Source organism: Gobius niger, assembly GCF_951799975.1.
Source record: "Gobius niger genome assembly, chromosome: 16".
NCBI classification, from domain to species: Eukaryota; Metazoa; Chordata; class Actinopteri; order Gobiiformes; family Gobiidae; genus Gobius; species Gobius niger.
The window spans coordinates 20362916-20388679 of record NC_136867.1 but is presented as its reverse complement, the minus strand read 5'-3'; the positions used below and the strand labels follow the sequence as shown (position 1 = coordinate 20388679).

Below are 25764 nucleotides of genomic sequence, written 5' to 3'. Positions count from 1 at the left end.
GGTGTGCGATTGTCCAGGCCTTGGTCTGCGCTCGCCTTCTTGTCCCAGACACCGACTGTCTCGGCTCCGAGAGGGAGGAACCTGCGTGGCTCAAAGGAAGCGGAACGTCGTAAAGTCAAAGCAGAAAAGGTAGATCATCATCACGGCTTCTGTAGAGCTCAACACAAACCGCGGTAAGAAATGCTACAGCTGATGGCATGGTTAAAAACAAAAACATTTACTACAGGAAACGGGTTGCGCGAATCTTCAGAGTAAAAGCTTGAAGCGCATAAATTAAAAAAAAACATAAATACTTGCATGCTAAAGTGCATGTGACATATTTAGAAGGATAACATCAGTTGCAAGTTCATCAGTTGCATAATACTAATAATTTTATTTCAGTGAAGCAACCATTTAAATGGAGAAATCTTGCACAGAAAAGTTTTTTTTTTTAGTATTTTTAAGCTGCTGACAGGAAGTGACATAGATAAAGGTAAAGTTCCATAGAAATTTGACTCACTCATAAAAAGTTTGAGTGTGGTCCTCGGGAACTGAATTCCCCATTTGGGGAATTCAACGCTCGCTCGCTTGCTCGGGGAAACGACTGGGGAACTCGGGTCAAAACGAGCTTCCCGACTTCCGCACCTGACTGTGAGCTTTTTAGTTAAACACTGCCCCTTTTTTTTAGTTTAGTGTTAGCTGTTAGTGCTAGCATTTTTCCTCTCTGAAAGTTGTGCAACCTGGTTTAAACTCAGCCCCTGTGACGAATGTTGATGTTGTAAATAATGCATTAGGAAAGTTTGAGATGAGTTTGGACCAGAAAATAAATTTGAAATTTCAGTGACCCTTTTTCTTTGTACAATCAGGTATAGCTCCTTTAAATATAATTGTTATGGTTAAAATAATAGTTAAAAAATATAGATGTCATGTCTAGACTCTCAAATTATCATTGTATTTTTTTTAATGAGAAAGCAAGGACTTTGGGGCTGGTATGTAGTTTAGCTTTATTTTGAAAGACCGACCGGAAGTTACCTTTGAGAGTTTGATAGGTTGGCCCTTCATCAACGTGATTTGAGCAGCAGCATCAACAACAGCCTCAACTTTCTGTCCCTACAATTTACAAAAGGTATTACACAAACAAACCCTGTAGATGCGTGTAGTGTATAATAATTTGCATTCATTTCCAAATGTTACAGAGGTTTGCCACGTTGCTAAATTGCGCCTTTTTGCGGAGCGCGTCTTGCTAGCTCTTGTGGTTATGGCTCAACTGGTTATTTTTGGCAATGTCAACGTTATCACGGTTTGACATTAACTTTTCATTAACTCCTTTTGCTCTCTAGTCACTGGGGTTATGTTCTTTTAAAATAACTCGCTATTTTGTGGCAAATGTTTATGTAAATGTAGGACAGGTATTTTTTTTTACTGATTTTTACACCAGGAGCTTAAAATGAGATTAAATAAGGCACACCATGACTGAGGTTACATCTAAAACCTAAGGGCACTAACAGGGCCTTTATTTTTCCATTGACTAAAGAACTGAAATGTTTTTCATTTTCAGCAAACTGTTGAGAATTATCTTTTATCTCTCAAGCCTCACCGTCATCCAATTTTTGTCATTTTTTCATTTAGTATTTGGCATTTTTCCATCTAATTTTTGTCTTTTTTTTTTCATCTAATTTTGTACATTTTCATCACATTTTTGTCACACTTTTTGTCATTTTTCCATCACTTTTTTGTCATTTTTTAAATATTTTTTTGTCATTTTTTCATCACATTTTTGTCATTTTTTTCATCATATTTTTGTGGCTTTTTTTTTTCTTTTTCTTTTCTTTTTTGACATTTTTAGTCACTTTTTTGTTGGGTTTTTGTGACATTTTCATCCTCGTTTTTGTCGCTATTTGGACACTTTTAAGATTTGCTAAAAAGTTGCTTAAAGCTTAGATTTGGACTTCGACCAATTCTAAGCTTTCAGATTTGGTTAAAGTCAAATTGGAGAAAATGTCCTCAGTTCAGGCGGGGGTTAAGAGGTTACTTTTGCAGAACTTACTGCATGATTTTGAGCTGACATGCCCCACTTTTTAAACCCAGTTTCACAAATTAAAAAAGACCTTCATTGTTAGTAGTGAAAACAACAATCACACCAAGTTTCAATCAGGGTAGGGTTGCAGCTACAAATTCGCAAGCTTTTAATATCTTGCATATTTGCTTTCTCCCCAGGTGCCATGTCTCGCCGGTGGGGCTGGGGCTACAGATGGGACTTTGATGATGATATCGACCTCTTCACGGATCGCTCTGAGACAAATGCAGACACCCTGTCCCAGGCCATCAGGGCAGCAGCTGCAGAGGAGCCCGATGCTGATGGCAGTGTGCTCTTTGGGCAGATTAAGGGCAGTGTAGTGGGGCTGAGGTTTTACTCAGGAGTGGTAAGTCAAAGTGGTATGAAGCTTCTAATTATGAACTAGAAAATCCTTCTTTAGTTTCTCCTGTCAGTGTCAATATGCTGGGTCTGTAGGAAGAGGCAACTCACATCTTTGTCAAATGTCTAAAGAGGACATTTTTAGATGAATGTTGAGTTTAAGGTAGATATGACGCTGAGAGTAACACTTAGAATTGGCTGCATTCCGAGTGTAATTATCCAAACTAAGAGTGTTTAGATTTCTTGTGCACAATGTCCTAACTTTGTATCTGCATTTCCTATCTATCTTTTCCAGGTCAACCGAGGAGAAATGGTCGGCCTGGTAAGAGAGCCGCAGAATCCGTACGACCGAAACGCAGTGGTGGTCGCCAATATTTACGGGCAGCAGGTGGGGCACATAAAGAAAGAACTGGCTGCTGCCATGGCCCAAATCATGGACAACAACCTGGCCAAAGTCGAAGGGTGAGATTGGCTCTAAAAAAGCTTCCCAGATGTTTGCAGGATAGAACTTTGTCCTAAGATGAGACTAGCTTTTCTCCTTTTCATCATTTTAAGTATGTACGCTAATGCAGCTTTCTTTGTCCATAAACTTTTAAGATGACTAGTTTGTTATTGCAGAGTGGTGCATACCGGAACACAAAACACTTACTCGATGCCTGTCAATCTGTCGTTTTGGGGAAAAGAAGAAAACAAAAACAATGTTATTAAAGCTTTGGCACAACGCGGATTCAGACTGGAAGTCAGTCTGGGCACTTCAGGAGGTTCAGGAGGTGGGCTCTTTTAACACATTCAATAATCTTAAGAATAACTATCTATTTAAACTGTTAATCTAATTGTGTGTTTTATGTGAAAGGTTATCAAGAAGCCTCTTCAAAGGGAGGAAGGCTACCCAAGAAAGGTGTCACTGTGCCACTGACCGCAGAAGAGGTACTGTTTTAATCGCCGACATTATGAATAACGTATTTTCCTTGAGTATAAGTTGCTCCAGAGTAAAAGTCGCACCAACCAAAAAATGCATAATGAAGATGAAAAAAATATATAGAAGTCGCTCCGGAGTATAAGTCGCACGCGCCTTGGCAACTACCTGGGAATGGAGGCATAACTGCACCGTTGACAAGCCTCTGGCAGCACGTTGTTCAAGCCACCATTTGCAAACTCGTTCCTCTAGCTGTGGCTCTAGCTTTTAGCCCGTGATCAGCTTTTTTGTTTTCTTCATTGCAGTAACAGTAACCTCAGCTTTTGCCCAGTCCCTCACAAGTTTCTCGCTCACTCCACACTTTTTTTCTGCTGCTCGATTACCGTTTTTTAAATTCTCAGTGGTACAGGAGTAGCAGATACTGGTACCCAAGCCTAGTGCGCCCTCAAGCGGCTGTCAGTGTGAAAATAGCATGTGAAATTATATATTTTGATGTACAAGTCGCACCCCCAGCCAAACTATGAAAAATAGTGAGTCCCAAGATGATTTCCACACTAAAGTTGTTCTTGGTTTTGCTGCATAATATTAGTGTAAGCACCAAAATCTTTTTAAAATGGGTGTCCCTGGAAAATGTTGAGGTTCAGGCCTGAAACATTTGGGAAGCCCTACATTATAGCATGAAAATATATGTCTCCTGTATGTAATTGTTTAATTTGTCTTGTCTTTCAGCTGAAAAATGCATTCGATAACTTGTTCGAGGGATTGATGGAAAGCAAGAATGGAGACAAAGAGGCTGCGGATGTGAGTATTTCCTCAATTATACAGAGAACCTTTTGCTAAATTGCAATCAATCACAGTCTCGACTGTCAGCCTCTGTTTTTGTGTTAAGGAACAATAACTTGAGTGTTTTTGTCATTATAGTCCATTGCCACCCCCCTCCTGCCCCACCAGAAGCAGGCCCTTTCCTGGATGTGCGCCCGAGAAAACAAGTCGGGTCTTCCTCCATTTTGGGAGAAACGAGACGAATTTTACTACAACAGCCTCACCTGCTTCTCCTCCAAAGAGGTCCCAGAGAGAGTGCGGGGAGGAATACTGGCTGATGACATGGGACTGGTAAGAAAACAAAGGCGTGGGACTCCAACACTTGCTCATAATCAACACTTTACCTCTGCTTTCTTTTCTTTTTAGGGGAAAACACTCACAACTATTGCTTTGATTCTCACCAACCACCACCAAGGAAAGCCTCTGCCGGTGGAGAAAACTGTAAGTGTGGAAAAGCGTAACTCACTAAGTCCAATGAATAATATTTGAAGATTATTAAATGATCAGTTTTTCTTCAGGAAAAGTCTTCACCCAAAAAACCTACAAGTGCACCACAGATAACTGCCAACACTGAAGGTACTGAAGCTCTTCAATCAGCCTAAAAATGTTCTTCTAATTGTTTTATGTATGTTTTTTACAGAAGTAATCATTGTTGCGGCAAGTGAACCGCAACTGTCTGAGATGTAAGTTCTTGATACTTCTGCCTTCTCAAATCTCAAAAGTAATTTCTATAAAATGTTCACAAATGTCTGACTCTTGTTGTGAGATGAACTCAATTCATCTCACTCATTCATGAACACCTAGTGACAAAATAAACTAAGCTGAAGCAAATGCAGTTCATAGTATGTAATCTAACGTCTCAGTTCCTTAAATTCCTTGTTTTATTATATGAAAGTTTAAAATAGGTATAAAATTAAAACAAATAATAAACTGTTGATGCATGAGTGACATCAGTTCACACACTGTATTTACTATATATTAATTCGAGAAATATACAACATGTTTTCCATAAATTAGTCCCCAGGCGGAGGTGATCTGTGCAGATGATGCTCCTACAGTTGTTGTGATTGAAGACGACTCAAACAAAAGTAAAAATTTAGCGTCAATATAAATCATATTGAGTTAAACCGATCCCTGATACCGTTTATCTTTTTTATTTCAGAAACTGGAAAAGGAAAGAGAAAGGCCCCAAAGAGAAAAAACACCAAAGGTACAGTATTCACAGCTGTCAGCAATTAAAATAAAAGCTTAACTTCATTATCTAAATGTCTTAACGACTGCACAGATGCCCCGATGCTCCTGGAGGATTCAGACTTTGCAGCTGCTCTGAGTGGATTGACCTCAAATACAGGACAGAAGAAGAAGAAAGTGACAAAAAGTGCCACTGCTTCTCAGAGTGAGTTAAAAAGTTTCTCAAATAGTCATTTATTTATTCATTTCAGAAGTAGTAAAGCAGTTTAGATTATGTAATTGCTTATTTATATTAGAGTGGGAACTTATAATTAAGGTTTTCAGGCGGAGATTCTTCGATCCCAGAGAGTCCAGAGGATCCATCGGCGACAGCCACGCTCATCGTCTGCCCTCTCTCTGTGCTCAGCAACTGGCTGGTAATGCTCAAGTGTTGATTTAACTCACTGTTTAAAATAATAAATGTATGATATTACAAGGGATGGGCGATATTTTCCACAAAATCTTTTAAACTTTCCAAGCCAAGCGATATACTGACTATAATAAATCACAAAAGTGCCAGAAATATCACTACATCACTTCTCTTTTTTTCTAAGATTATTATTCATCTATTTTTTTGTTGTCATTTTTTGCTGCTTAATTTCTTGTTATTGATGAGTGACAATAGTAGATTATGCAGGTAAAACTCAGAAAATTAGAATATCATTAATAAGTGCATTAACTTCTGTTTATCAACTTAAAATGTGAAACTAATATATGATAGAATCATTATATGCAAAGTGACATATTTCAAGCCTTTATTTGTTATAATTTTGATTATTATGGCTCCGCTTGTAAAAACCCAATTTAAAAATGTCCGAAAATTAGAATATTTTAAAAATGGACTGTAAGCCATAATCATCAAAATTATCACAAATAAATATATGTGACTTTGCATGTAATGAGTCTATATCATATATTAGTTTCACATTTTAAGTTGAATTACAGAAATAAATGATCTTTTGAGCAATATTCTAGTTTTCTGAGTTTCATCTGTATATTGCACACCTCGATATGGAATTGTGTGTTTTATGTTTTACGCTTTACTGGAGGGACTGTGTGTGAGATTGCGGGTCATGTCTGTTTCTGGACTTCTATCCCCTGACCGTTTTAATTCATTGTAGTATAAAACAAACAATATATAAAGTACATGTGTGTTTTGTTTTGCGCAGGACCAGTTTGAGCAGCACGTCAGCGCCAACATTAAACTGAACGTGTACCTGTACTACGGCCCGGAGCGAAACAGAAGCCCGAAGTTTCTGTCGTCCCAGGACGTGGTGCTCACAACATACAACGTGCTCTCGGCTGACTTCGGGGTGAGTTATTTATGCTGTTCCAGATTCATGGAAAAGTAACACGGCTCATGGACACGTTTATTTCTGTAGATGTGATTATTTTAAGACGTCATGTGTTCCTTTCAGGCTAAAAGTCCCCTCCATAAGATAAATTGGCTGAGGGTGGTTCTTGATGAGGGGCATTTCATTCGTAACCCAAACGCACAGATGAGTAAAGCCACGCTGGAGCTCAAAGCATCGAGGCGCTGGATCCTTTCAGGTAACACATCTTAACAAGGCTACAAGAACTAAATTGTCTGTCCAAACCTTTGACCAGTGTTTCATAAGTAGATATAAATACAGTACATACGAAGGATATATTCATGCATTATAAACTATAAAGGCTCTTTCCCTCATCAAACGTAGGTACTCCCATCCAGAACAGTGTGAAGGACCTGTGGACGCTGCTGGCTTTTTTGCGACTGAAGCCGTTTGACGTGAAGGAGTGGTGGAACAGAGTCATCCAGAGACCGGTGACTCAAGGAGACCGCACGGGGCTGAAGTAAGACACAACCTTTGTGACTTGACAAACAGCAGTTAGAAAAACGCGCTGGTTTCACTTATTAGGTTGGACGTCAGGCTTTCACTCAAACCTCAATTGTAACCTGATTTGCCCAAGTTCTAGAGCATATTTATATATATATATACATATAGCTTTATTATAATGTTTTTGTTGCTCTTTTGTTGCTTTTTTTGTTGTGTTTTCATCCTCCATTTAAGTCTCATTTTTTATCCTTTTTTCGAGAAGCTTTTAGATTTGGGTCAAGTCGATTTGGAGAAAATGTGCTCGGTTAAGAGGTTAAAAGAAGAAAAAAAAAAGACAAATGAAAGCTCTTTATTACGGGTCCCCATTAGTTATTACCACAGCAATAACTATTCTCCTGGGGTCCACATAAAACAACAACACAAACATGTATAATAACACAAACAGAAGTAGGTTCAGCTGACATTATACACCATAGCAATTGAAATTGTACAGTGTTTTTTCTATAGTAAAAATATAAAAGACAAATAGAAGGACACTTGAAATGAAGGAAGACTTGTATTTAACATTATGCAAAAACGACCATCCATTACTATCTCAAAACCTGTAGTTACAACACCTGCTGCTTCTGCGCTTAAGGAACCTGCAGACCCTGGTGAAGTGCATCACCCTGAGGAGGACAAAGACCAGCGAAGTGAACGGGCGCCCTCTGGTGGTGCTGCCCGAGAAGGCAGTGTTTGTGGAGCAGGTGGAGCTCAGCCCAGAGGAGAGAGTGGAGTACGAGCTGGCCAACAGCGAGGGACAAAACACTATCAGAAGGTGAGGGAGAGAGACGTGATGCTTTATTCTGGCACGTTTTATGACTTCATTGCTTGGTTCTATTGCCTGTAAAAAACAATGCCACTTTTTATTCTTTGTGGTCAAGTGGCTAAGCTCAGTAACGCATAACAAAAACACGTGTGACTGAAACATGCTCAAGAAATCCACTTTTGCGTCAGCCATGTAGTCATTAATACACTTTTATTATCAGAATCTATTTTTAATCTGGTGTTTTGTGCATTTAGATACGTAGCCGAGGGGTCAGTCCTGAAGAATTACGCCGACGTTTTGGCGATTCTCATGAGGCTCAGGCAACTCTGCTGCCACCTGGATCTGCCCACAAAGACCAGCTCAGATCAAGGTAAACCATACCTACCATAAAGAAAAGAAAAAAAGGGAAATCTCTGGTTCTGCTTCTGTTAGTTTTCATTTCATCACCTGCTCAGTATGTAGAGCTTTGCCCATCCTTCTTGCTTGCTTCTCTGAATATACTGTAGTTAAAGGGGGGGTATTATGCAAAATCGACTTTTTCAAGCTTTACATCATGTTATTAAGTCATTCCCTCATTAAAAACATGCCTGAAGTGTTGCCTTAGCACATTCACGTATTTTCGAGTAATCTGTAAAAACTCTGATGGCAGCCATTTTAGGGATAAAACGCCTGATTCCTTCAGGAAACGCCTCCGACCTCCAGGATACGCCTCCGACCTTTCGTCACCAGCCGAGTAACCAACCACTGCCCCTCAGCAGAACCCCCTCCCCGCAGTGTCTAGCCCTAAGATGTAAACAGAGTCATCATGGAGGATTAGCTTCATGTGTTGTGAACCGGAGCCACAGCAGACTTTTACAAAGACACACATCAGTGTTTCTGTTACCGAAACACCCAGGATTAAAACCGGTGACAAGAACGCTTATTTCAGTGTCTGGTTCTGCGCTGGGCCTTGATGATGCACAGAGCCTCCGGAGAAAGCTAATGCTAAGCTAAACCTCGAGTCATCACGTGAAAACGAGAAATATGCACACATAAAGTCAATAAAACCACCACACACATAAAGAACCGTTTAACAATGATCACACACGGAGCCAGGCTTGTTGATTTGGAAGTTTATTGCTCACATTTCATCTACAATGGGTCATAGCCGAGTGGCTTTCTCCCGGAGCTAACAAGCTAGCCGCGATAAGCTAACGGGAAAATTCACTGAATACAAGCAGCATATTATGCATTGAAAACGTCACTAAAACAGGCAACTGCTTGAAGCAGCCTTTATGATGATCACACACGGAGCCTGGCTTGTTGATTTTGTAGTTTATTGCTCACTTTTCATCTACAGTGAGTCGTAGCCGAGTGGTTTTCTCCCGGAGCTAAGGCACTATTAGCCACGACAAGCTAACAACCTTCACCTTCACAACATTCATTGAAAACAGGCAGCATATTATGCACAAATAACGTCAATAAAGCAGGCAACTACTTGAAGCAGCCTTTACGATGATCACACAATGAGCCTGGCTTTACACATTTGTGGTTTACTGCAGACTTTTCATCAACAATGAGCTGTAGTCGATTATAACAAGCTAACGGGTAACCTCGAAAAACCACTGTCCACCTGCACAGATAATGTCCGTCTTTGAATCGTATGGGCTCCTGCAGATCCTGGTGTCGTCCATGGGGGTATAGTTAGAGATCCATAGGGCATGGCAGATGCAAAGAGATAGCCTCCAAACAGCAGTTATTTTTCAGGCAAGAGCCCCTTCCAAGCGTCCGGTGTGGAAGGTTTGTCTCCAAATAATATCCTGTGTGGCCATTGTTCACAAAGTGATAAACAGTAGCTCCTTTCCAACAATAAAAATTAAAATGCACCGATCGTAGTTTCAATACAGTTGAGACAACGAGCGCAGTGTTGTGATGCCACAGACAGCGTGTGGAGGGGGCGTGTCGGAAAGGGTCAGAGGTTCTTAAAGAGACAGGGGCCTATTTCAAGTCTTTCGCTACCGCCATTTTGAAAGAGCAATTTTATACAAGGCAGTTATTCTAATTTACTGCATTTACAGACCAACAGAAGGTTTCGTCATCATTGTAGTGTGCTATAGACTGGTGCTATGTGGCTGAAAAAAGCATAATACCCCCTCTTTAAGACAAGTCTGTTCTAAATCTTGCACGTTTAGGAGCAGAGGCTACTCCTGCAGAGCTGCGAGAGCGCCTCATCGAGAAGCTACGGCTGGTTTTGGCCTCTGGTTCAGACGAGGAGTGTTCTGTGTGTCTGGATTCGGTCCGATTTCCCGTCATCACGCTCTGCGCCCACGTGTATTGCCGCCCCTGCATCGCCAAAGTCATCAGCACCGAAGAGGTTGGACCTAATCTGTCAGCAATTTCTCATTTGGATGTAACTTATCTGCTGCTGAGCCTTGAAATCACAAACTCTCTATTGTGGGTGCAGGCGAGGGCACGCTGTCCTCTGTGTCGCAGCGAGATCAAGCCGAATGAACTGGTGGAGGTGCCGCCCGAGAAGGAAGAGCGAGACAGCAGCGGAAGGCCATGGAGGACCAGCTCAAAGGTGAACTACAGCTGTAGTTTTATCAATTCTTTAATGTTTAACTTGGGCACAGGTTTTGTAGTGGGCAGGGCTTCACTATTGTAAATAAGAACAAAGTGGCTTATTTGTCATTATACAACGAAATTGTGGTCAGATGTTGGGTTAGTCCTGAGCCGCTGCAACTGAGCACGCTGTCATTGATCAGCATGTTTTTGGAGGTAGGGGAAACCTGAGTACCTGGAGAAAACCTGGCTGGCTGTCTTCATTGCTTCTCTGAAACGGTGCACCACCTCCAGTTCCTGTTTCAGAGCGTTGTGTCCTGCACTGTTCAGCTCCTCTATCTCCTCCTTCCCCCCACAACAGTCTTTCACCATATTCTGGGAAGATCGAAGCAGACAAACAATGAGTCTTATTCTCCAGTGAACAAACATTAGTCAGAACAGTAGTAGGGATAGAAGATTTGTGTGGCTTAGCTGCGAGTCTTGCACGGATACCTCCTCGTTTGCCCTGTTTTTGTCTCCTGTAGCGTCTCTTGTGACGCCTCCACTGTGCTGCAGTGGTGGGGGGCCCACGGTGCTTCTTCAGTGTGTCAGAAGAAGACATTTGTAGGTCTCAAATCTCTTTAGCTCATCGAAAAGTTGGATCCGACTTCTTCATGGATAGTACAGACTCTACAGTAAATAATCCGCTCACAAAAACACGGCAAAGATTTACAAAATTATCCAGTATAACAATGTGAAACTACAAATGCAGTTCGCAGAAAAAGGCAAAAAAACAGTACTGATACTGAATCAAAATCGCAAAGACAGCAATTTAAAATGTACAAAAAAGAAAAAAATCCCTATTCCACTTATGCATGCAGTATGTATTAGATAAAACTTTGCACATGTTACCATTTCGTCTTCCATGTGATGGATTTCTGCTTTTTTCTTCGAAATGTGACAAATTGGCAAATCCCCCAAGACACTAAATGACATTGACAGCACCAGCCACCAACATTAACTTTTCAAAAACATGGCTCTCTCATTTATAGTGCACATGAGGCAAAAGGTTAACCAATATTTCTTTACTGAGATAGGTTGTGTTTAGAGCTTTCATGTGCAGTGTGTTATATTTGCTTTGTGTGTTTACAAAGAAACACTTTTGCAAGAACGTGTGATTTTCACCCAAGATGCTATGTTTTGTGAAGTCAGAAAAGTGAAAATGGTTAATGTGCGGTTTGTCACTAACAGTGTCTTAGAAAACCTTTAGCTGATACAGTTAGGGCTTGTTTTCCTAACTGGTTGTGGCTGTGTGCACCTGCAGGTTCAGGCCCTGTTGGGAAACCTGCTCAGACTGAGGCTTGAGGACCGGAGTGCGAAGTGCCTGATAGTTTCTCAGTTCACTCGCTTCCTCACCGTCCTGGAGACTCCACTCAGGTATCACCAACGTCAGGAATACATCTCACCACTCATTCTTAGATCCATTAACCATCTTTATTTCTGCAGGGAGGAGGGCTTCAGTTTTGTGCGCCTCGATGGCACGCTGACCCAGAAGAAGCGAGCGCAGGTGATCAAGGAGTTTCAGAGCGACGCCCCGGACAGTCCCTCCATAATGCTGCTGTCGCTCAAAGCCGGAGGAGTGGGGCTCAACCTGACCGCAGCCTCTCACGTCTTCGTCATGGACCCAGTGCGTACACGAGTGCATTTCTTTGTATAATAGTTCATGTGGGATTATGGTTTCAATTATTACTTTGTTTTGTGCTTCAGGCCTGGAACCCGGCGACTGAGGAGCAGTGCATCGACCGCTGCCACCGTCTGGGCCAAAAGAAGAAAGTCGTCGTCACCAAGGTCAGCCCAGAGGAAAACCTTAAAGTGGACATGTTTTGCATATGGAGCCTAAATATAGACTTAAAAACCTTATTTTGGGTGCCTCAGATTTTATATTTTACATTTTATAATTGAAAAATATGTCTTTGTAAGAATTAAATAGTAACAATGTAAAGAGCTGGTGAAAATCTTGACTTGGGCTCCTCCTGCTGGCAGCTGTAGGATTCTATTTATTTTTTTTAATAACTTGAGCGCGTGATAAACACACTTCAAGCACAGATTGTATTCAGGAAGTACAGAACAAGGCGCTGACACCATAGAAGAAGAAACAGCTCAATTTAACAGCTTTGTCCGAGGATTAACTCAAAACTGCGTGAATGACGTGAAATATTACTCCAGGTCTGTCGTTGACGAGAGAACAAAGTTAAAACATGGTTTAAGAAAGAAAGTCTATTTTGCATATGTCTACTTTAAAGGGAAAAAGTCACAAGAAACTTTATAACCTAGTTCTAAGATTGTTCACTCGTTGATGATTGTTCTTCTACTGTAAAAGCGCACTCAGTGGGTAATTTACATAGCGAGTTCAACTTAGAAAATAGCATATGGATATTTATGGGCTTGTCGTACAAAATTCACCATTTTAAATTGCCTGCATTACAGTTTTCGGGCCCCAAATCTGATATGTGATTGAGAGAATGCTGCGTGGCTAAAACAATGTGCAAATGACTGCTGATCTCCTTTTACACTTGCTGCTCGTTTTGCACATGAGCAAATGCTTGGTAAATGACCCCCTCACCCCTGTTAAAAAAATGTCTGGCATTCCTTATTGATAAATCCATCTATGCCCAGCGTCATCTTGGGGTGCCAACTGCCCCCACTGACAAACGCTTATTTGTTCCCCTTGGCATAACAAAGCCTTACAGAAGCCTAAACCTTCTCCCACGCAATAATCAATGTACCTTGGCCAAGTTGTTTCTTACAAGCCTCACTGGCATTCTTGGCTCTCTTCTGACGCCACCTCTAGGACTATTTAAACCTGCTCCTTTGGAGGCATAGTTAGACTTGAATCACCAATACTACCACAATGTGTTGAGAGTTCATGGGTGCCGTTCTGATGGTAAATAAACGTATCTTGTGCTAGACATCCAGCGTCTCCTGCCTCTTGCAACTCGACATTAGAACACCAAACATCTTAGTTCCCGCTCCAACTAAACTCAGAGACTCAAACTAACATAGACCTTGTTGTTAAATCCCATTTCCAATTTTTTTCCAAACACAAAAGTTATCGTTTGTAAAATATCCCTGCTGAAGTGTCAAAAAGCAGGTTCATAAGACACCATTATGCAGGATATGTCTCCTCTATATAAATAAATCTATGTGCTTTTCATATGTATTGCATCTTTGATAAGTAACTACAAAATCCAATGAATATTGTCAAAACCTTATTGTTATAAATTATGAGCGATTTAAGGTGAATGTTTGGGCTAGATCTAAGCTTAGTCAGAATTTGACACTTACCATCAAATGTGAAGTTACAGCACGACCATTGAAGTGACTAACCTGGAGCATAATGTACTTTTTTGTTTTCAGTTCATTGTGAAGGACTCGGTGGAGGAGAACATGGTGAAGATCCAGAAGAAGAAGCAGGACCTGGTGGAGAAAGCCTTCGGAGCCGCAAACAGCAACAATAAATCCTCCCGACTCGACGACCTTAAAACTCTCATGGAGATTACAGTCTGATATGGATGCGTTTGTTACCAGACATTTTTTGTTTTGAAAAGTTTTGCACTTTGTTTTGTCTAGTTGTTTTATTTTCTACCTTATAAAAATGTTGGAAAGTTTCACAAATGGATCAAAAAACTTTATATATGACTGTAGCATTGATAACTATTCACTGGAACATATTTCTCTACTGACCCCTTGTGGGTTTATTTTGTTCTTTCTGGCAGTATTCCCAAACAGTCCTTCTCAAAGTCTTGACTTTAAAATGTATTTACCCTGGTTAAAAACAGGAATAGAGTCAAAACTACTTCACAAAGCGAAACCAGGACCATCAGTGGCTTACAGTCCATCAGTAAGCTCTTCAAATAGCAAAAAGGAGCAGAGTCAAAGCTTATAGCCAAGGATTTCCACCATCCAACTTGCATCATGCAAAGATGGCGGACCGCATGTGGCTAAATCAACTAAACAGTAATACTTTAAATTTGAAAAACTTGAGCAAACGTAAACTAGACATCACCAGCACAGATGTTTAAAGGCCCTTCGATGGAACAGGGAGTGCCAAAATTTGTGGTTCAAACTTCACTTTCAGAGAGCCATACTGTCCCATTATGTTTCTTCATAGGGATTTACCATTAATGTCATTCTTGTACACTGAATGCATTTTGTTCCACTAGTGAAAAAGTCAAAGGGCCTTTAAAGTTGCTCTGAGTAATTAAGATTTCCCCTTTCACAGCAATGAAATCAATCAGCAGGCTGGCTAATTTGTACCAGTTATGGAGGGGTCTACCTTGTCCTTGTGGCCAGGTCTGACTATATGAACTTTTCTACTGGAGTAGATGGAAGTATTAAAAATCTTTCCCAAAAAAAAACCTGCAAACCAAGACCTTTTTGCAGCTTCAGTTCTCATTCAACTATTTCAGGCATGTGCATTACTAGGTTATGGTTACTGCAAAATAAAGCGTTCTCTCAAACAATTTACCATTGTGAAAAAAATTGCAGGGAAAAGCAACCCATTTTGTTTCAAATGTTCTCTTAATTGGGAGACTTTAAGGGCTTCTTCATTGGGTTCAAGTAAGGGACCAATACATTTCTGTTGTTTTTGTAAATTTTCAGAATGTGAAAAGAAAGCAATAAATCATTTTCCATCAAAATGTTCATATTTTATTAGTTACACAGGGATTTTCTTTTACAGCAGAACAGACCATAAATACATTTTTTTTTTCCCCAAGCTGCACATTAACTTTTTGATGGGACGGTCTTGTAGACCAGGAGTGTTCATTGAAGCGCTGGGAGTGATCAGGAACCATTTAATATCGAAATACCTGGAGTGGTTGCACTGACCAACGATACAAACATAGGATTTTGAGCCACTAGTTGGAGCCATTGTGAGGTAAACCATGATGGGCGATAAGGCCGCTGGTTATAGACTATTTGGAGTTAATGTGCAGAAATCCAAAAGGGAGCTATTGTTTCAAACAGACAGAATTACAAAAATAAAAATAGGGATCCAAAAATGTGACACAAAATAGAACATTACGATAATGCAAAGTGTAGAAAACCAACTTTGATTGTCCGGAGTGAGCGAGAAAGCATGTTTTTGAAGTTGAGGATCGCAAAGTTCACATCTAGGGTACAGCCGTTGTCAGAGTAGGAAGACTATGGAGTATAGCATTTCAGTTCAAGATGTAATTACACAATGCCTTCTTCCCGATTGTTGGCATCCTAGTTTTAATGCGGTATCTAATGTTATGTGGCGTCATGGGAAGAACGCTTCAAGGCAATACTAATTTGTTTTTACAGGACATGGAAACAGTTTTGTCTGGTCGTGGACGGACGCCTGTGCTTGGCTTATGGTAGCGGGTTAAATCCCCAATAGAGCTTTTCTATCTAAAAGGATGTCCATGTTAAGTGCCGGCTGCTATTGCTTTAAGAATGTGTCTAGTTTGCGTTCAATGTTGGCAAACGAGTCGTCCCCCAAGTAGTCGATCTGGCCGGCCTCCCAGCGCTTCTTCCTCTCCTCCGATGAGATCTTTTCGGGTTCAGGGGGGCTGACGGGGGATGCCTGGTGCGCTCCGTCTTCATGCTCCTTATGCTGAAGAGAGGAAAGAGGCAGCACAATGAATCAATGGTCCAATACTTCAGCCCTTTTTAACATGACTGCAACACCCATACTGGACAAAATGTGAATAACATGCCCGTTTTCCCCCACAATAATCATTATCGGCTAGTGTTATTGGTGTCCATTGTCACCCACCAAACAAAAATTTGGAAAAACAAGTTAAGCTTGCAAATCTGACAGTGGCAGAGCTGTAAAAATTTGAACAAAGAGCTTTTAGGATGGGAAAATTCTTGACCGGGCCTTTTGATCTTCAATGGAAAAAAGAAATCTTATGAGTGTAATGAGGTAGTAGTAGTTTACCACCAAGAAGTGCTGAGTGAATGAATAATGACTACAGTGAAGCAGAGACTTGTGACACAGGCTTATATATTGAAAAAGTTTCCTCAATAGCATTTCCCCAATCAAAACGCATTTTACTGGAGCCTTTGTTTATGGACCCCGGCAATACACTCAAGATATATTTTGGCCCCCAGCTAAATTTACTTGGAGACCCCTGCACTATAGTATCTTAGCCAGATTCAATGCAGTGACCAGAATTGTCCTAATTTTCCAGGCAAGGACCCTCCAGATCCTCATTTTCCTCTGATAAAAATCCATAATTTTAAAAGATTTTAAAATCGAATTTGAACTTTTAATTCAACCATGGGATCTTTATCTAGTTTTGGTTCAAAACGAGCCAAAGTGGACTAAACTGGGCTAATCCATCAACTACAACCAATCAAAGTAAGACGCCTCCACAGAATTCTCTCCAAGAGCCCAATCTTTCACGCATATTTCTTCATTGACACTCCTTCCTCTGCCCCTAACCCTCAAAACCTGGCTATTTTTTGCTAGTGCTGTAGCCGAGGAGACATGCTTTAAAAGGAATTGTTTTGTAAAGTTTGGCCTGAGCGGTATTTCCCCCACTCACGCTGGAATCTGTGCTTTTTATATCACGGAGACACAAGCAGGAGACAAAGTGCACTTTTGCAACACTTAGAGCAGATAAGAGCCAAGTAGGACAAGTGGGCTTCTTTAGCCTCTAGTGCCAAGTCTGTGGCAACAAGTGGAGTTTTTAAACAATGAAAAGAATGTTATACAACTGCTTGCTGGTAGTTGGCAAGTTTCAGAGCACCTTGAGTGACCCCCACAGACACACAAGTAAATGTAAAAGTGTAAGGGGAAAAAAATAGAACTTAAATGGACAAAAAACTATTTTGCCAAACACACACTGCAAAAGCAAGATATCCAGTGATAGGTCTAAATGTGAACCAGCAAGTTCTTAACCCAGGGGTACATGCTCAAGCACCATCTCTTACTACTCTCTACACTACTCTCTTACTACTTTGTATATCAACTTAGAATTTCTTCATTCAGCTCCAATCGTTTCCCCGCTGGAGCAATTATAAACCATTAAATAATAATAATAAATCATGTGCAAATTACAGATTTTAACAGGGTTTATGCAGGTTGAAGCAAGTCACATTTAAAAGGAATAGGTCACAGTTTTTACATACCGAGATATGTTCTTGCCTTAGACGAGTTCAATTGTACCTGTCTGGTCTTCACGCGTGCCCTCAGTCACGTAAACAGCGTTAGCATTTAGCCTTTCCAGCTCCAAACGAGGTCAAGATAGAAGCTACAAAGCGCTTCCATGTTTTCCCTATTTAAATATGGTTACGATAAAGCATAGTTACACAATTAAACAATAAGGATTTTCTAAGCGGATAAAAAGGGGAACTATAGTGTAAGGCGTAATAATACCAGGAGTAGTTCGACATCCGTGCAGTAATATCTTCACTCTACTGTGTGGACACCAAAGTACTCCTGGTATTATGCCTTACAATATAGTTCTTTTATCCGCTTAGAAAATCCACATTGTTTAATTTTGTGTACCTATACTTTATCGTGTAACACTTCACGTAACCATATTTAAATAGGGAAATCGTGGAAGAGCTTGGTAGCTTCTATCTTCACCTCGTTTGGAGCTATAGAGGAGAAGAGGAGAGGCTAAATGCTAACGAAGTCTGTGCTGTGTTTACGTGACTGAAGATTAACTGAATAATAAAATGTATTCCATAATTTTATTATTCAAAATTTTACAGTGCAATTTGTTGGGCATTGCCATTCTGAAGCATTAAAACTAAATCTATTGGAAAATTCTGACATTTAAGATCTTGATTTTGGTACTTAATGATTTAATGACTTAATGCCCTGCAGAAAGTCTGTTTTAAACTAATATAAATTGATCCGAGGGGGGGAAAACAACTTTAGAGATTTGCCTTGTACATTTGTCGACATAAATTTAAGGGGGAACATTTCGTCATTTCGTCAGCTTAAATGGAAATAAGGCATTTGAGTAAAAGTGGCCACAGTTGAACATACAGTACGTACTTAATTTGCTCAATTTGCCAATAACTGACAGCAATTTCCTTCATGTTAGTACTTCGTGTGAAACTGGTGAGGAAATTGGTGCGTAGGGAGGATGACGTTGTGGACGAAGCCTTGGAGAAAAACAAAAGCCCTCACTACATTACAATTGAAGGCATTGGTTTCACTGGGTTGGAAAGGGCACATACATAAAGTATTAAAGGCTGATTAATGATAGAAATGCCCAAAAGGACGCGTGATTCTTCTTTTGGCAAATCCTCAGACATTTGGGCAGGTTTGGCTGGACTTGTTTCAAAGCTGTCTGGTGACACTGGTGCTCGTTACAAAAGACGGCATTGCTAACTTCCTGCCAGTCTGTGAAATGGTTCGCGGAAACATGACGGCGCATTAGTTATGCATGGCTCCAGCTATTCATTTAAGACATCACAGAGCGGGATGGCATGTTGGAATGGGCTCTTAAAGTGGTGGCAAGTACAGTATAGTGTCAAATATAAGAGCTGGACAAACTTCTTTACAGGGAAAGGAGGACCTTACACTCTCATTTTACAGACAGCATCATTGTCTTGAAGCTAAAGGCTAACATTCAAATTCTATAATGCATGAAATTAATGTCAGCCTTTACCTTCAAGACAAACTCACTGATCCTTATAAACATAGACGTCTCCTCTACGGAAATATTAACACTGTACAGCAACCCGTTAACCTGCAGTAAGTGATCATCTACCAGGAACTCACTGTCCACCACAGAATCTAGGAAATACGATGATTCGAGCTAATCTTAATGGAAATTAATACGAACAGGAAGTACTAGCACCCACAACTTCAGCTCAAAGAAACCAGCGTAGCCACATTGTGCAACAAGCCAATTGGTCTGAATCTCAGAGATTTTAGATATCCATTCATCATTTCTTTAGGATCTTAGCAGTTTACTATAATACTTCACAAGATGCTCCAAATGTCTCACTTGTCAAACTTACATCTAGACCGAAATAGTTTTCAGATCAGACACAATGTTCAGGACCTGCCATGTCCAATATGTTCTATGGAAATGCACTGAAGCATATTGAAATTGACATCTGCATTTTGACATCACGCTCCTTTTCTTGCCTAAAACATTGATTCACCTCTTTGTAATGTGGAGCAATGGCACATTTTTGCGTCATCACGTGATGTGAAGGTTTACCAACACAAGTTTCCAGACATTACCAGAGATGATTATTATGACAGTAAAAACATGCTCGGACAGATAAAAGCAGACTGCCTTAGGGCTGAATCAACTGCTGATCAACTGCTGAACTCAACTTGGCTTAATTTGGCTCTTGAGGCACGGTTTCAAGTCAGACGTGCATTTTAACACACCCCTCTTTACTGTTGCAGGATTTCTGACACAAATGGCACACAAGGGCAGAGACGAGATGTGATGTTTTGATTGGCTTGAATATTTTTTTTTGGTACCGTTTCTTAGTTTATCCAAAATTGCAAGAAAGAGCTACTGAGAAATGTCATGTTATTAGTACATGTTATTTTCCAAAGACAACTGCCTATCAAATTGAGATTCTCCAAAAACAGATTAAAAAAAAACCTGAATGTGTAGAGTACAAAATTGACCTAAAACCCACAATACCCTGACTTGGCTCTGCAGAATAAACAATGCGAGTGTGACTTGCCTCGACAAAGCCGCTGATGAAGGGCGCGTCCCCGTAGGCCGTCTGCAGCAGAGGGGCCACAGATTTGGCGTAGAGCTGCCACCACAGGAGCAGGTAGTCTGGGTGCAAGTGTCCCGGCTGCTGTGCGACAGAATGGCCTTTGACCTCTCCCTTCTGTTGATCGTACGAGTAGCTCCACGGCTTCACCTGGCCCAGGAAATGCACTACTTTGGCGTTATGGCCGTATCTGCAAAACAAAGAATGCAAATACCTGAAGTTGAAGAACAGTTTAAGGGATTTCTCATTAGCACAACTCAGCTACAAGTAGGAGCAAACGTGAAAAAGCTAAAAAAGAACTGTAAAATATGAAATCAGGGTCTGTAGGGGTCTAAAACTTGATACGTGCTAAAATTGGACTAATGTATAAACCATAAGCAAATAAATTCCCAAGTTAAATACATCATTCTAGTAACTTTAAATCAGGGCAGGAGACAAAATGCTAACTTGCTGCTGACTATTTTCGTACCAGGACGAGAGAGAATGTGGCAACAAAGTCTTGCCAAATTTCGCTATTTACCCATAAACCGATTCTAATAGGGGCCAGAATTTGGACCAAACACATCAAAAGAAAAGGCTCCATGCTTTGTGTAAATTTGGGCTCCTGCCAGTGTGGATACTCACTGCTTAAATGCTGGTAAGTACGAGTAGATGGCAATACTGCTGAGGTTATAGATAAACGGGAGGTGTTTGGAAATGTCGGCTGTCGCCCAAGTGTTGAAGTAACTGTTCAGGACGCCTTGGTCGCCACCTAAAAATACACAAAAAAAGAAAATTAAGGAACCACCATGGCTTAGATTTGTAAGTAGAAGCTTAACGAGTTCAAGACATTGAATTCTCCAGCCACCGTCTATACTGATGTAAATGAAAGCAATGAAAGAAAATGGCAGGTCAGTGTTCATAATCAAAAGGCGGCTAAAATTTAAGTTACAATGCATTGTTTTAGGCCGCTTTCATAAAAAATATATTACTCTTATCCACGTCAAAGGACCCACAAATCAAGGTTTTCATCTGGCTGTTTGAATAACGATTATTTGTCAGTCTACTGCACAGCCCTAACACTAAACAGACCACAATATGTAAGAAACAATCCAAAAATACCGTCAAAGCTGCCATTTTCCGAGCAGAACGCGAGCAACTTCTCATGCGTTTCATTGGACGGTCTGAAGACAAACACTCCGGAGTTGAAACAGTCTGGCCATCCAGGATCAGGGGCGGCGGACAACTCTTCCCTCTCGAACAGCTCATCGATGTTTGACAGCACCTACATTTAAGACACGAGGCAATGACACAGGTTTATCTTAATGAAACTCAGAAATTCAATGTCATCTATGAGCCTATAGCAGCATAAGTCCAGGAAAAGTGTTGTCTCAAGATCTAGAAGGTAAATAAATCAAAATAAGGGTGTGTTTGTTTTGCTCACCAATGTGTCTGCGTCCATAAACACACACTTGCTGTACTGTGTGAGGGTCCAGCAGTGCAGCTTCGTCAGTGTCACCCCCAGGTCGGGCCGCTTCATCAGGGCCAGGTTCGCCGTGTCTCCAGAGTCCATCACGTTCACCGGGCTCACCTCATCGAAAATGGACTTCATCGCTTCTCTATAAAACACACCATTCAAAAATTCAGTATGTAGGATTGTCTCTCGTAAGTATTCTAAAAATGTTCAATAATTACATGCAGCACTCCGTGACGTGGGGGCCGACGAGGGCCACGAGTTTCCGCGTCGTGTTGTGGTTTCTCAGGGACTGTCCGAGAACCATCGCTCCTTTGGCGTAACCGTCGCTGGTCGCCAACGTCACAAAAGCTTCCTCTGAAAAAAGACATTTGCAAAGGGGGCAGGTTAATTTAGTAAAAGTGTACAATACAAAGACATGTAATAAAAGAAAAAAAACAAACCCAATGAGAAATTATTTGGATTACATAATTGTCAAGTTGTATTACTCATTTTATCAAAAAAGCCTTTTTCCATAGCTGCCTGCATATTTGTAGCATCTAGGGTCATAATGCAAAGTGTCGTAGGATCAGCATAATAACATTGCCTATATTTTCGCCAACTTGAGTTTCAAGCATCATTTGAGACAATTAGGTTTTCAGGTTTATAGGATCAAGTACCAGGCACATTCAGAGCTGTATTTTGTGACCTTTATGCCCAGAACCAGTATTAGCTCAGTAATTTGAGCTACAGTGGCTCACCTGTTGAATGGGACCACACTGGGGCTGTATCACCTGTCCACTACTTTTCATCCTTTTGATGCGGACCACTAACGCTGAACACGCCACAAGAGCTGCACTTTGAGATGCTCTGATCTTTCTGGATTTGACATCACAAGATCCTTTCTTTTTTCTTTTTTTTTTACTTAAACAGCAATTTACTCACAAGTGCAACACTTTTCAGAATTGCAATCAAATTTTCATTTTGTTTTGTTTAGCCCCAGTTCTATACATCAGCTATACTAAAATGAGCTATATAGTTAATTGGAGGATTAGGACAAAATGTTCAGCTCCTGCCTCATAAATCAGGTGCCGCCAACAGCAGCACAGAGACGTCCCATTCACTTGATCATAAAAGATGATCAGCTTCTTGTACATGTGCCGACGACCGCTCTGACGCTTGAACGGCAAATCTAAATGATCATGTGTGTTTCCACGGTTACAGGAAACCCCTTCGGAGCGGCAGGGGCATTCTGCAGCTGTGCGGACTGTTCAGACCATGAACGCCACACGGGACGGGGATGAGCAGCGTTTCCCACTGACTCCTGATGAGACTATGGTGGCACACATGGTCCTTATTCAAACAAAAACATTTATTGCAATCCATTGAATTGTGCAGACGCTTTAAACATTTGTATATTAGAAATAGGACCAAAACTGATCACCCAGCTAGTTTTCAGAATACAAGGAGCCAGTCTACTCATACTAATACAAACTCTTTACTTTTTAAATGAGTTATTATCTGGGTCTAAAAAAATGGTGTTGGTGAACGATTGCGGGAAATTTGTTTGCTGGTGGAAAGAGTAAAACTATCTGTAGGCCCAATATCAATATCTGGCTTGTTTATTTCTATCTCAATGCATGTGGCGGCAAAGTATCAATGTCTTATTGTACTGATGCCATTCATGCATTGCTCCCTTTACCATTACCTCCTTACTCTTGTTGCGATTGTGAGGGGACAAAAACTATCATCTTTAGCAAAACACCCTTAAAGACTAGTGGCTTTGTTAGCACTTCAAATGAAACTAGCCTTTAATACATGTGGAAATACTGAATGGTTCCCAGTGCTATCTATGAAGTCAGATAAGGTATGAGGCAACACAAGAAATGTTGCGTCAGTGAGTCATTAACAGCATTTTTTTCCCTTACAAGTTTGAATGTTTTTAAACAGAAAGTAAAAATGCATGAACAAATTAATTTAGTTTGTCGTTTGTCAATCTTTTATATAAAAATATATTTACCACTTGTTTAATTAGACAACTCAAGCAATGTGAGAATTTTAGACTTGCATAATACATTTACAAATCAGAGAGATTCCCAATTCTACTAAGCAACAGATGAAGTCATGAATGTTGGCAACTGCATCTAAAACAAACATTTAAAACTTCCCTTTGTTTTTTCATGAGAATAAACCGTTCCCCACAGAGACAGTGCACAGCCTGTTAGTTTAATCGCAGAGGGAGAATGAAAGAAAAAACTGAGGCCATGCAGTCGATGGCGCACGTCCGCACTGACAGGCGACTGTGCGTCAAAGTTACGCAATTTTCCCGGAGCGCACCGGAAGTAGAGGCGAAGACCCACCTAAAATAAAAGCCAATGTAAAAAAAACAAAAAAAATGGACTGTAGGGAGTGAGTTTAGGACAAGATGAAAGATAAAAAGGACATGTGAAGCAAGTTATTAGCTGTAGCAAAATGTAAAAAAAAGATAAAAAGATAAAGTGTGACTTGAGCACAAGGGTTGGGTTCTTCTAGGTCGTATCTCACAAGTATCACATGATTGGATATTAGGCTACCACATCCAAATGAAGATATAAAGCAAGATTTTAACTATTTGGAGCCATGCACGCTTTAAACGTGTCGATATAAAGTCTAAAAAAAACGGATATTTTTGTGCGTAAAAGTAGCCAAACTCGCGCTACTATAAGTGTGCCAATTCCTACAGTGGTAGGCTAGATTATCTAAATTAAATTAATCTACATATTGAATGCATTTTTCTCTGTGCTGTTGCAGTTTTTGCATAACGTGGACAAGAGCAGGCCTTATGTGGGGGGCATGTCGTGTCATAAATGGCACGCTTGCAGCAACCAAACATGGACACAATGTACTTTAGTCACTGGGTTTTGGCAAGAGTGCAGACAGAATCATGATTGTGATTGGTATAATGAAATAGACAGTCTTTCCCCACCTTATTTTTAGTCAAACAAGCACATTTGGCGTCAAAAAACTTTTACTCAGCATGGCGCATGGACATTTAACTTTGAAAATCATCAGAGGAACAGCCAATATTGAATGTCGTTGCTTTCCCTGTGGTCCAAACAGTCGCAATACCCATCCTCACAATTTATAACTTAAAATAATTTCCTCCCCACGCTCTCAAACGCCCAAACTGTGCGCCACACGTGTTTGGCCGTGCACCGTTTCCCCGCGCGCTCCTCCACTGCGACACTTACTACCTGCGCGTAAATATCACCGGAATTTATTCTAGGAAGAGGCCATCGCCTGGCTGTTGCCTCTCACGCAGCCTCCGTGCACAGACCGACCCCCTGGGAGCGCTTTCATACCGGACATGGTGCTGCAGTGGTGGGGAGCGTCCAGACGAACTGTGGGGGTCCTGGTCCTGATGATGCGGGGAGGCTTGCACTGAGAAGGGCACAAGCTCCACAGCTGTGAGCAATTCAGCGCAGGAATTAAGGCCAGCATTTTCCGGGTCACGTGGGCAGCGCAGCAAGCGGACACGCCCCCTCCTTTCATTTTTTTTTTATTCTGGGCATGATACAAAAAATAGTAGTAGGCATCCACCCCAGGCTTCAGATGATTTAAAGGGGAACATTGATATTTATAGAGTTTTATTTTGGAGGCGATGTGTTGATTTGTGACAGGTGCATCTATGTCTAGACTGAGGGATTAGGTTAATAAGGTTTAATTTGTTTAGTGGTTTAAGACGTGGCTGCAAATCTATCATCAACAACACTAAGGGACTTTTACTTTAGTATTAATGCCATTGTAAAAGTGACCTCTTCTTGATTTAGTTCCAAAGGTTTTCCTCAAGCAACCAAGTTTAGTGCCTTAGCCAGTTCACAAATCTAGTGTTTTAACCTTTACTTTTTATTTAGTGAGTCCTAAACCAATGGCACTTTCCAACACACTGCTTAAGTCTTGATGTTGCTTAAAACTGATACAGAACAACAAAAGCAAATGTGTTTTGTTGCATTTTTTAAGTGGCAGAGGTTGAGGGAATAGGTAATGACACTTTCAACTCTGCTTTCACACAGCTGTCTATAATAAGTCTGATGTGAGCAGCAG

At 40.7% G+C, this 25764-nt stretch overlaps 2 protein-coding genes across 3 annotated transcripts; one reads left to right on the top strand and one right to left on the bottom strand.

Annotated features, from left to right (window-relative positions):
• The first annotated feature begins 2 nt into the window (after positions 1 to 2).
• hltf (helicase-like transcription factor) lies at positions 3 to 14381 on the top strand. Of its 2 annotated transcripts, none has more exons than XM_079573411.1 (25): positions 3 to 129; positions 2197 to 2402; positions 2691 to 2857; positions 3014 to 3165; positions 3249 to 3322; positions 4041 to 4112; positions 4233 to 4424; positions 4500 to 4574; positions 4652 to 4709; positions 4774 to 4816; positions 5151 to 5221; positions 5296 to 5343; positions 5419 to 5529; positions 5649 to 5740; positions 6533 to 6676; positions 6782 to 6914; positions 7061 to 7196; positions 7818 to 7997; positions 8243 to 8358; positions 10160 to 10341; positions 10432 to 10548; positions 11833 to 11945; positions 12015 to 12195; positions 12276 to 12356; positions 13926 to 14381. In XM_079573411.1, the coding sequence occupies exons 2-25, from the start codon at positions 2202 to 2204 to the stop codon at positions 14073 to 14075; spliced, it is 2889 nt and encodes a 962-aa protein (XP_079429537.1). In that variant the 5' UTR covers positions 3 to 129; positions 2197 to 2201; the 3' UTR covers positions 14076 to 14381. The 2 variants fall into 2 exon arrangements, with proteins under 2 accessions (XP_079429537.1, XP_079429536.1); XM_079573410.1 differs by lacking the exon at positions 3 to 129 and adding an exon at positions 1027 to 1105.
• A 901-nt stretch (positions 14382 to 15282) lies between these two features.
• Positions 15283 to 25190, bottom strand: LOC306976219 (glycogenin-1-like). Its single transcript, XM_079574115.1, has 7 exons — positions 25023 to 25190; positions 21924 to 22059; positions 21673 to 21847; positions 21351 to 21513; positions 20874 to 21000; positions 20214 to 20439; positions 15283 to 16149 (listed from the first exon to the last, which is right to left on the bottom strand). Exons 1-7 carry the CDS (start codon positions 25159 to 25161, stop codon positions 15976 to 15978), a joined length of 1140 nt encoding a protein of 379 aa, XP_079430241.1. The 5' UTR covers positions 25162 to 25190; the 3' UTR covers positions 15283 to 15975.
• Positions 25191 to 25764: the final 574 nt, after the last annotated feature.

Coding starts and splice junctions, on each gene's coding strand:
- hltf (XM_079573411.1), top strand. CDS start 2,202: ATGTCTCGCCGGTGGGGCTGGGGCTACAGATGGGACTTTGATGATGAT. Junction 6,915..7,060: donor GAGGCGCTGGATCCTTTCAG/GTAACACATCTT, acceptor CATCAAACGTAG/GTACTCCCATCCAGAACAGT. Junction 10,342..10,431: donor AAGTCATCAGCACCGAAGAG/GTTGGACCTAAT, acceptor TTGTGGGTGCAG/GCGAGGGCACGCTGTCCTCT.
- LOC306976219 (XM_079574115.1), bottom strand. CDS start 25,161: ATGCTGGCCTTAATTCCTGCGCTGAATTGCTCACAGCTGTGGAGCTTG. Junction 22,060..25,022: donor CCACTGCAGCACCATGTCCG/GTATGAAAGCGC, acceptor GTCTTTTTTCAG/AGGAAGCTTTTGTGACGTTG. Junction 21,514..21,672: donor TTATGGACGCAGACACATTG/GTGAGCAAAACA, acceptor TCTTAAATGTAG/GTGCTGTCAAACATCGATGA.